The 11,188-nt window shown below is 39.5% G+C and overlaps 1 protein-coding gene across 1 annotated transcript in view; it reads left to right on the forward strand.

The window, feature by feature from the left end:
* Positions 1-1,339: 1,339 nt before the first annotated feature.
* st6galnac (ST6 (alpha-N-acetyl-neuraminyl-2,3-beta-galactosyl-1,3)-N-acetylgalactosaminide alpha-2,6-sialyltransferase) overlaps positions 1,340-11,188 on the forward strand; it is a gene marked incomplete in the record, with an annotated part of 21,219 nt that continues 11,370 nt past the window's right edge. Inside the window, 3 exon segments of the mRNA XM_014024371.1 lie at positions 1,340-2,203; positions 4,290-4,570; positions 8,381-8,561. Coding sequence (XP_013879825.1) covers positions 4,443-4,570; positions 8,381-8,561 — 309 coding nt within the window.

The following is an 11,188-nucleotide window of genomic DNA, read 5'->3' on the forward strand; positions in this document are numbered from 1 at the left end:
GAAAAAGATCTAATAATTTCGGCCCCGTTTTCCCAAAATTAATTTCAAGTAGTAATAATCAAAAAAGTGCTTCAAAATTTTGTTTCATAATATTTTAGACGGTTCATTCAAATGATACATTGATAAGGCATTTATTCATTGTGTTTTGACAAAATGCAATTTTTGCAAACTTTAAGGCTTAATCCTCGTTTCGATGTGACGGGTCACATTTAAAGAGCATTAAATAGCCATCATCAGAGCAGAGTGGGACAACACTTCATGTCCCTTTGTGAATAAAACGTGACTCATATGAGATTTTCATTCATTACGTTCAGTTTTTTATCTACATTTGACAGAAGTGTGGTTGTAGGTCTAACAGAGCGTCAGGCAGGATGCAGACTGGATGCTTGTAGAAGGTTTGAAGAGAGCGACGAAGAATGTCTGAGGTCAGATGATTGTAGAGCAGCTCTGATGGTTTGTGGATGTGAGGAAGAAGGAATGCAGATGGAGAAAGATGGGAGGATTAGGAAGGCTGAGTTAGGACAGAGCGAGGTGGAAGTGGGGGGGTGGTCTGTGGGGGGTGTTAGTATGTGACCAGAGGGGACACAATTCAACCAGCTCAACAGAAAATAAAAGACTAATTTCCTTTTTTCGCGCTGAATGTTCGGAGCAGGAAGTGTTTCCGAGTCGACTTCCTGTCCTGCAGAGCGACGGTCCGACCTACCCAATCTGAAATACTGTATTTATTCTTTCTTTCTTTTTTCTTTTATTTATTTCTTATTTCACACAGCCGTCGTTGGTCCACAGAGAGACGTGAAGCCTTTGTTTTTAAACTTGATCAACATGTTGAATGTTTTTTTTAAATATAACTTCTGGTAAAACACTGAGACTAGAACTGTGCTGTGTTTAAGATCTTTTAGAGCAGGGGTTCTCAGCCATTTGGGTCTGGAAGACCCCTTACAAGGGCGAAAAAAATTTCAGGGACCCCCTCATAAATACCGTGCCATTTTAAAAGATAATTTATTGTCAATTCAACCCCTAAATGCCATGGGACTATATAATGTTAGTAAGTTTTATTATGTTTGCTTTATTAGTTCATTGTTCTCCATGCATTTTTTAAAATAAAAATCAAATTAACAATTTAGTCAAATTTTTTGAGGACCCCCAAGATACCTCTCGCGGACCCCTGGGGGTCCAGGGACCCCAGTTTGAGAACCTCTGTTTTAGAGTTTGTCAGGTTTTTTTATACAGTAGGAGGGGTGTGTGTGTGTGTGTGTGTGTGTGTGAGAGTGTGACAGTTCTATTACAGTTTCAGTTCTGCTGTGTTCATTCATCAGATCAGGAGGGGATGTGTGTGCTCTGATTCATGTGAACCATGATACGGAGCAATGAAACCACAAAAGCTAAGACTACTGACACACACACACACATACACACTCACACACACACACACAGTCCAGTGAGTGCCTCGCTGCCACTCTTCCTGTTCAGAGATAAACACGTTGGTTTCAGCTGCTGAGTTCAGAGGTCCTAAACTCGTCACTTTTTCTGTTTTCTTAATTTCCAGCGACGGTTTGAAAACTGTGAAGAAGACTGTGGCTGATTTTGTCAGCAAAATGAATAAAAGTCAATAAAAGTTATCTGTTGTTTACTTGTTTTTGTCTCTCTCGCTCCATAAATCAGAAACATCATCGCTGAGCCAGAAACCTAAAGTGATTTATTGACTTAATTAATCTGTTGCTTTAAATTCTCAGAATGTCTGAAAACCAACAATCCGTTTATTTTTTGGAATAAACAGATTTCTTTTGTCACTCTGACTTGAGGATGTTTCCGTTTATATATCTGTGTACACTGGCCCACTTCCTCTTCCTTTCCTGCCTTCAGTGAACTCACTTCCTCCTAACGGAGCTGCTGCTCACCGGGACACTTTCTCTTTTATTTCAGCAGATAATCTGAAGCTCGGGGGGCACCGACTGAACAGATACTCTCACGTTACACTTTTTACGTCCCGATTCTTCCTGGTGTGTGACTTATTTTATTTATTTATTGTTTTAGTGAGCCTTTCAGAGCGCCCTCCCCTCTCTCTGCTCATGTTTGACTAACTGCCAGCAGCTGTTGCTCATTTCACCGAGGTCCCGCCCAGCCCAGGCAGCCAGAGGAGCTCGGCACATGAAGTGAGCAGCACAGCTCCGTTAGAGGAGGAACCACCGAGGATCTCCTGCTGGTGAGAGCTTTCATTTCCTTTACATTAAAATTAAAAAGAAGTTTTTGTGTGTCAGGAGTTTCCTGTCGGGTGTTTTGTTTCARTTTGTTAGACCTGCAGCTCAGCTGWGGCTTTGTTTTCTTACTGAGTTCTCTGTGATGTCAGAGTCTTATCTCCCACCACATTCCTCTCGTTCCCCTCTCAGCCTCAGGATTCTCCCACAGACACGAGAAGTGGCGTCGCACTCTGCTGTCCAGGAGTCTGGGAGCAGGTCTCTGTGAGGTGGCAGCTGCTTTGAGACAACTTACACTCAGCAGCTGTTGCTGTAGGCAGATAAGCAGAGTTTCCCTGGAGATAACGTTTCTGGTTTTCTGGCTGAACTCAGGTTTAGTGACAGCGGTGTAGGAGTGAGCTTAAAGTGAATTAAGCTTTTCTCACATCTCTCACGGTTATGAGGAAACTTTTACCAAGGTATTTCTCATTACTTGTTAAAATCTTGACTGTGCGAAGTGAAAAGTGACACAATAAGTGAACGTTCAGACGAGTTCAAGTTGATTCATAGAAGACTATGCAATCATTTATTTACACAAACTGAACAGATCATAAGTTACACTTGATTGTGGTTATTCCTATAACAAGCGTCAGAGTTAAATGAGATTAAACCCGCGTCCGAATTTCAATTCACATCAACTCTGATTACTTATATCGAACAGTAAAACATCAGTTCTGATGTTAACAACCAAACAATTTTACTGGCACTTTTAGCTTAAGTTTTGGCAAATTAAGAACAAAGAAAGGAGGAAAGTAAGATTAGTATGTTACTACGACTTTTACTTTTGTCAAAGTGTGGGTCAACCGGAACTGCACGTCTTTTCTAAGCTCAGGTTCCACATGACACGTCACTCCGAACACATCAGCTTTTACCTGGTGATGACTTCTTAAGGCACCCTTGGGGTAGGAGCTGGCTCGCCTCCGATCAGTCAGGGAACTGATGTTGGCTCGCTTACCGGTCATTGGCGAGCAGGTGTTTTTACAGGTAACTTTCGTCTGTTTCAGTCCAAGCCAGAAAAATTCAAGCAGTATCCGGTTCCTTCTTTCCAAAATAAAATCTCTCCTTGGGATTTAAAAACACTCAGAGGCTCAACCTCGGGGTGAGACCACCGGCAGGCGTGCCGGGTCCCTGGCTGTGAAGTCTTCCCTAGTTAGCTCATGGGATCAGACCTTAAGCCAAACTGGGGTTTCTCCGGAGAGAATCCCAGCTGTCTTCCTAGGTTGGAATCGGGGAGAAGAGTGTGTCGCTCAAAGCCGTCCGGGTTAGTAAAAAAAACGGACGAACTTTGGTTCCGCCCTCAGGCTTAAGAGATGAGTCAGAGAAAGAAAAAGATTTGCCAGCGGCGCCAGCCCAAGGTTAAAATTCTGTGGTTGTTCAACAACATGATCTGATAACCTCTTTTCAGCTTTCTTCTGATGGACTAAGAGAAATCACTGCAATATATTTATGATGATTAATTAACATTTCTGTTTTATAATCAGTTCTGAACCTTCTRTTAGTCCAGATAAATGAAAGATTTTCTCAGGAAAAGTCCACAATTATATTACTGGGTTCACAGTAAAATAAAAACAGTGATTTACATAAAAACACAATGAAAACATTGTAATCAGATTCTCTGTGATTTTTTTAAACCCTTGTAAATCTTTAAGGCACGATAAAAGAAAAGAAGTGGTTCCACTTTTCCTGTGACAGTCATTATCATGATTTAACAAATGCATAAACATTCTTAGTTAAACAACAAATGAATCACAAACAGAAGAGATTGTTCTGTCCATTATCTGATTAAGAGAACTGAGGGGTTCTCTTGATCTGTCATGGCCTAAATAGAGTTCAGTTTGTGACAGAGTTCCTGTCCTCTYGTCAGGCCTGTCCGAGGCCTGCTTCGAGGCAGTAAATCTTGTTTCTTCACTCGAGGTGACCCCTACAGCGGAGGTCTTGACTTTGTTTAAAAGGTTTCATTAAACAGGGATTATGTGGAGCTCTGTCGCTGCTGAGAGKTAAAGTTTCCCCCTCCTGAGTCTTTGCCCTCATTCCAGCACTCTCTCTCCTCCACAGCTGTTGAAAGAAGTCTGGACCGCGCCGTGGGATAATAAAGTCCTCCTCGTCCCTCTCCCACTACCGGGTCAGAGCGAGCAGAGAAGACATCCTCCTCCTCATGTTCCCGCGGGCGGAGCGGGGGGCCCGGCGAGCAGACCCGCCCGCGTCCTGATGGGGATGGCGCTGCAGAGGAGGCTGCTGATCTGCTTGGGGGCCGTCATCTGCCTGCTGGCCATCTACGTCCTGTGTCTGAAAGTGCAGTGGCCCTTCCTGTCCGCCATGACCCGCAGGATCTCCAGGTCAGGATTTTTACAGGCTTTAAACGTTTTTTTAAAATCAGTTCTTCTGTTTACCTCTCAAACTGTCAACGTGGTCCAAACCCAGCAGAATGAGTTTCACCTGTGGACAGATCAAACCTGGAACAGCCGAGGTGACGCTGGCAGCAGCACGTTTTCACATTTATGTCTCTGTGGTCAGAAATGGAACAGGATGAAAACCAACAGGAAGACTTCAGAAAATAAAACTATTCAAATGCAGCATGACTAAAAGTCTCCTAAAACATGTTCCAGGGTTTTAAAAATAATGTTCTAACAGCAGCACTTTTCCATTTAATCATATTCAGTGTCTCTAGCAATCCCCGTGGTGTCTCTGTTAGCAAAATATCTTAGCAAGCAGTGTAAACCATAATCACTGAGTTTACATCTACAACTGATTGTGTGAATACTTCTAAAACATTCACTCAGATTATTATTTATGTTCGTTCTTTCAGCATGTATCTCATTTGGCTCTGACTTTTGCTTTTTCTGCAGTTTATTTTAGGGCTGTCAAATGATTAAAATTTTTAATCTATTAATTCCAAGGTAGCTGTGAATTAATCACGATTAATCTTAAACTTAATATAAAACTTTAAATTTTTATTTATTAGCTAAATAAAATAAGCCATAAGAAGACAAAAAAGAAAAAAAAACTGTACATAATGTGTTACACAGGGAGTTTATTTTATTTTATATTATTTAACCTTTATTTATCCAGGTAAACTGTTTGAGAACCACTTCTCATTTACAAACATGACCTGCATGCACTGAGTGCATTGCAATATACAAACCTACGTATTCAGCCACAGTAAAGTGGTTGTAAATTTTAATTGTGATTAAAATTTTTAATCTATGCCCGTGCAGCACTAAAATTAATCAGTTAACTCGATTAATTTCACAGCCCTAGTTTATATATATTTAACTTTTTCTGCCACTTTGTTCTCATTGAAAATGAATGGAGCCGTCTTTAACATTCACAATGTTCATAACTCTTTCTGTACATTTTCATTTGCTTGAACTTCTTTGCGCTAACTTCGGCTTCTTTCGGCTTTTTGCTGCATGAAACTTTTCTCTTGTTCCTTTCAGCTACATTTCTAATCGTTTTTGCTTTTTTAGCTTCATATTTCCATACTTTTCAGCTGTTCTTTGCCCCTCGAAGCTTTTTGTTTTACAGTTTGTGTTCAGCAGCTTTCAGCAATCATTCAGCTAATTTTGGGTTCCACCTCAACTRTTTTAAAATTCAGTATTAACGGTTTAACATTTAAAATATTTCAGCTAAATTATAAGCATTCATGCTGCATTTTCACAGGAAATGCAGTTTCTCTAACCTTTTTGGAGTGTACCAGATCCAAGTAGCTGAAATAAAAACACAAAAGTAGCTTAAACTTGTGTGATGACAGATATTGATCAGGTCAGCTGATGACTGCAGAGTTGCTCTTTCCTCTGGGTTAAATGTGYAAATGTTGGGTCTTATTAAATAAAAATAATCAACACAACTGCTGTTTTAATAAAACAATTGGTCAGGAAATGAAGCAAAGCTCATCACATGATGTGAATTTGTTCATGCAGACGTGTGAAAAGAGAAGCACTAAAACGAAACAACTGGAGAATTAGCATTTTCTGCAAAAATGCAGCGTGAATTTTTAACGCTGAAAGATTTTTGCTGGGAAAGTTGTACAAAAATGTGCAATTTGTTATAAGATAGYCAAAAACCAGCAGAAAAAAGCTGATAGAAGCACAAAAATTACATTGGCAGAATAACTGAAAAGTAGAGCTGAAATGATAGAAAAAAGAATCTAAAATTAGCACAAAGTTAAAGCAAGACAAAGGCTGTAAAGTGTAGGAAAGGTTAAACTGCTTTAAAGGATGAAGACGGCTTCATTAATCTTCAATGAGGGGAAAAGTTGAATATCTCAAAGTGTAAATAGCTGAAATGTCCTGTAACAGCTGAACGTTTCGATATATGAATGCTTGAAATGGCTCAAATTGTGGACAGAAAGACGTGCTGAAAACGTACAGAGAGCTGGATGATCTCAGTGAATAAAAACAGGAAATGTGAGCAAACAATCTGACATAATGGTCAAATCCCACCATTTATCAGTTATTTTATCTCCTTTTTTTTAGAAGTTTTTTATTTTGAAACCTAAAGTTCTTGTTTTCCAGTCGGTTTATCTCCTGTGGTGAAGCTTCTCACAGATTAAAGTGTTGAGATAAAAGATTTGTGGGTTTTATTGGAGCTGAGGTGAGAAATGACACAGAAATAAACTTCCTGTTTCCTGCTGTGGCTTTGCTGCTTCAACTTCAGTCTGGTTCAAGTTTAACTCGTGAGTTTTTTGTCTAGTTTTTGAATTACTAATCATTTCTGAGCATGCCTTTGTGTCTGCGTTTATAACTCGGACAGATCTGCATTTTTATTTCCATAAATAAACTCAGTCAGTTCTTCTGCTGCATTAAATTACAAAGTTGTTTGAGTTTGTGATGGAAGACGTCCATCTGTCCATTCTGCCACTCTGAGCTGTTTTTAACACAGAAGCTGTTCTTACAGCACCCGTTCCCCCCGCCCTGATCCTGAGCTCTATGGAGTTTCTGTAACCCACCCCACATCTCTGAGTTGTATCATTGTGGTCTCAACAAAGGGGGCCTACAGTTCTCCGGCAGCACTAATGAAAAAAGTCCCTGCAGTTATTGAGCTGGAGCCCCTCTCTCCCACACACAAATGTAAAAAGTCGGCTTTGTTTGCTCGGGCAGAGCTCCAGCTCTAAAAGCCAGCAGGTCCCTGTCAGGTCCATTAAAGTCCAGCAGAGAGGAACCAGGACGTGTTTCTCTCAGAAGGGCAGGTTTGTGCCCGAGGAGTTTCTACTGTTCCGTCTTTAAAAGCTGCTCTGATCTGAAGACGGTCGGTTTTTAAGAAAAGGTTGAAATCTGCTGGCTGTGTTGATGAAAGACTTTATTGTCCTTGTTCAAAGTACGAAATATTCTCTGTTGTGTCTGAGTGAACGGTTTCTGCTCAGTTTAGTTTATTTTTTTCTGAAAGTCTGCCTCCTGACGCCTGCGGTCCAAAATGTTTTTATTAATTTGACGTCAATTAAATCAATGGATGGTTGTATTACGTCTCTGTCAGCGTCTTTGTTTGGTTCCAGATAAATTTAGTTTCTTGTTTAGCTGCTTTATCTGATGTTATCAGCAGGACCGGCTTCACAGGACTGGATCCTGAACCAGGAAGAAGGAAAACAAGGTTTCTGCAGGATTTTATCAGCTGGAATGTTTAGTTTTAGATCCCGCTGCATTAGACAATGTTTTAGTTTCATTTTGTGCTCAAMTAAAACCAGTAAATATTACAGAACAAACTGTAAAACGGATCTTTTAGTGCATTTGAGTGATTTCAGTTCTTGTTTTTTCTGAACATTAAAAGGCAGCTGCTGAAGCTGTAGTTCTGTTTATTGATGAAATAAAAGGATCTGATTTCTAGTTAAGCGTGTGCAGAAAGATCTGTGACCTGGTTCTGATTGTTTGTGTAACAAGTTATTCTTTAAAGAAGTGAGAATCACAAATAAGAAATGATCCCAATGATTTAAGATTTCTGGTTTTTCTGCACCCCTCCCTCAGGCGCTCCAGTTTTTATTCCCCTCTCAGAAACCAAATCCTGTTTGACTTTATGACCCTGGTTCCTTCAGCTGGAACAGTTTGTTTGTAGCCCTCTTCAGGTGGAGGTCCTGTGTTTTCAGTAATGTGTGGATAAATCTGCAGAGGAGACTGATAATGATGGTTTAATATTTGTTTTGTTTTTCACCGCAGCTACAAGGTGTCAAAACCAAAACTGACCCAAACCCTGGACCACCACACGACCACTTTCAGGTCTCAGAAAGTCAAGAGGCCCAAACCTCTAACAACAACAACACCCTYAAAGGCGGTCAGACCCACAGAGCCCCCCTTCATCGGGGACTCTTACATGGTTGATGTCGTCCCACCAAAAACTGTAAGTTTTCGTTTTTATTTAAATCAGAACATTCTGTCAAACTGTAAATTAGATTTTTATTTAATTTTAGCCTGCTGTATTTGAGTTATTAGATTAGTTTTGTTCCATCTGTTCATCAGAATATTACGGTTTGATTTGATATGTAATCCTTACGAAGCAGAGTTCTTGGCCTATTTTTGTGCATGACTTGCAAAACTGCGTTCTGCACTCAGATCTGTACTCGGACAATAAACGGCATGACTCGGCTGAGGAAGTTGAAAAAGTCACGAAACATTCAGGAGACTCAAACGTGTAATTCTGACAGCTCAGTCCAGTCAGACAAGCTGTTTAGGCAGGGCCGTGCAGAGACCACTGAAGGGGCAGGTGCTCAAAGTAAAAAATAAAAGAAGGGGGGCACATAACGGGTAGGGGTGCAACGATACAGAAATTCAGGGTTCAGTTTGATACTTTAGTCTCTCGGTTCATGATTATTTTGATACAAAGAGAAATGTCCATGCCCTTCTTAACTTGCAATTTATTGAAATTTAATTATGAAAAAAAAATTACCTCAAAAGTACATTTGTTTTTAAAATGAAATGTTGTTGAAACAGCAGGTTTCTCAGTGGATCTGTGCTCAGCAATGCAGCCTAGGTGGAGTAGTCGAACACAGATCCACTGATCCTTCAACACGGAGCATCTTCAGACAAGTTGATAAAATAAATTTTAAAAATCTGTGTTGTTCCATACATGGTGTTTATTGAACATAAAGCACTAGATTGAACGGTTTCATACAGATACATGGATTGTTGCACCTCTAATAAATGAATTCCAGGGCGGTRTTGGCAAGAATCTCACACAGCTTTTAGTTAAATTAGTGATGATGATGATACAAAATATTTAGCATTTGTTGTGATCAGAATTTCTTTTTGCAGCAATTAATTTGTAAGTTTCTGTGCAGCTGTATAGTCAAACCCCTCTATAAAACTAAAATGGATCACTCTGAAAGCTGGATGGGGGGCGGGGTTTAAAGAGACGGCCTCAAAATGAGTTGATCTGAAACACACCCCAAAAACTGGGTGAAAGAGGGGCTTGTGGAGTTACAATAAGCAAAGCATTGCAGTTCCACTTTATGTAAACTCTTAACTGAATGATTAACTATGAAAAGGGGATTTAAAAGCATCATATGTCTCCTTGAGGCAATCTCTAAGGGAAAAAACTTCTTTATTTGAGTTCTGATTTTCTCCCCTCAGGTTTGTTTTTCTCAGGCTTAGYTGAGAAGATGCTTCTTAAGTTAATGTTTTACAGACCTGCAGATCTGCTTTATTACACTTCACTCAGGGTCATGTTAGCAGGATGAAGCTTTATGAAGTCTGAGCAACCAGTGTTGATAAAATGATACTAAAGAGGCAATAATAATAAAAATAAAAAAACTGAAACTTCTTAAAGGAATTGAGACATTTTTATTTTTGTGAATGAATGTGATTTAAAGCACTGATAAGTTTGTATAAATTGATTTAACCTGTATTAGCTGTAAAGTGCTGAGTGAGTAGACCAGGACACAGACTGTAAAGCACTTTGAGTGTCCTGGTTAGATAGAAAGGTGTTATAAAATACACTCCATTAACCGTTGCTTGAAAGTTACTTTGGTTAATAATTTAACTTTAATTGGTGTCAATTTCTTTGTTGGTGTTCTGATTAATGTTAAAYCTCAGTCACAGGTTTTTACACTGAAACTCCATCTTTAATGATTAAACTTGAAGTTCGTGTAAACCAGATGTTCGTGTCGACGCTGCGTTTTATGATCTGGTTTATTATTGGAGTTTTATAATGGGCTTGGTGTATTTACTGGGCTGAGTTCCAGTTAAATGTTTAACTTTAAAATGACTTGTGGGGTGTGAAGATCTCACAGAACATTGTTTTTTTTTTTTGTTTTTAACTGAGACTTGGACAGATCACTGAACTCCAGTAGTTCGTTGGAGCTTCATGAAAGTTTTTGTTAAGTAAATTGAGCGGAAAATGGAGGAAGAACTTAAAGCAACAGTCGTGGCAGAGAAACCATCCATCCTGAACTAAAGTTCTGAATATGTCCTGATGCAAATGTTCAGAGGTAAACTGTTAGAAAGGACCTTTGTAGACTGAAGTTCTCTGAATTTTTCTGTTCCTCAAAACCAGTTCCTGATTTTTAAAAGATCAACAATAAACATTACCGGCTCTTTAAACCAACCAGGTTTTCTAATTCTACAACTAGATAGAAAACTGTCCAAAAAATTTTAAATGTTGAAAATCTATATCAGGACTATTMMACTAAATTGCTCCGGGGGCCACAGTTGATGCAGGCAGGGTTCCCACGGGTCCTTGAAATCCTTGTAAGTTTGTGAATTTGAAAAAATTATTTCAAGGCCCTGGAAAGTTTGTGAAAACAGCCAAAAATTACTCTTGTCCTTGAAAATTGTTATGGCAATATTTATTTAACAAAGACAGAAATACGTGGTCCAAGAATGAAGGTACTCTGTGGGACGATCAGCTGAGTTTTATTGCAACAACAGGAAACACAGAACAATCTGCCCTGTCTCTGTGCCTCTATTTCTCTCTGTCACTGTCTCTCCACACTACTCACTGTGTCTCGAGAGGTCATATATATATATATA

Source organism: Austrofundulus limnaeus, unplaced genomic scaffold (assembly GCF_001266775.1).
Source record: "Austrofundulus limnaeus strain Quisiro unplaced genomic scaffold, Austrofundulus_limnaeus-1.0 Scaffold419, whole genome shotgun sequence".
Classification (NCBI taxonomy): domain Eukaryota; kingdom Metazoa; phylum Chordata; class Actinopteri; order Cyprinodontiformes; family Rivulidae; genus Austrofundulus; species Austrofundulus limnaeus.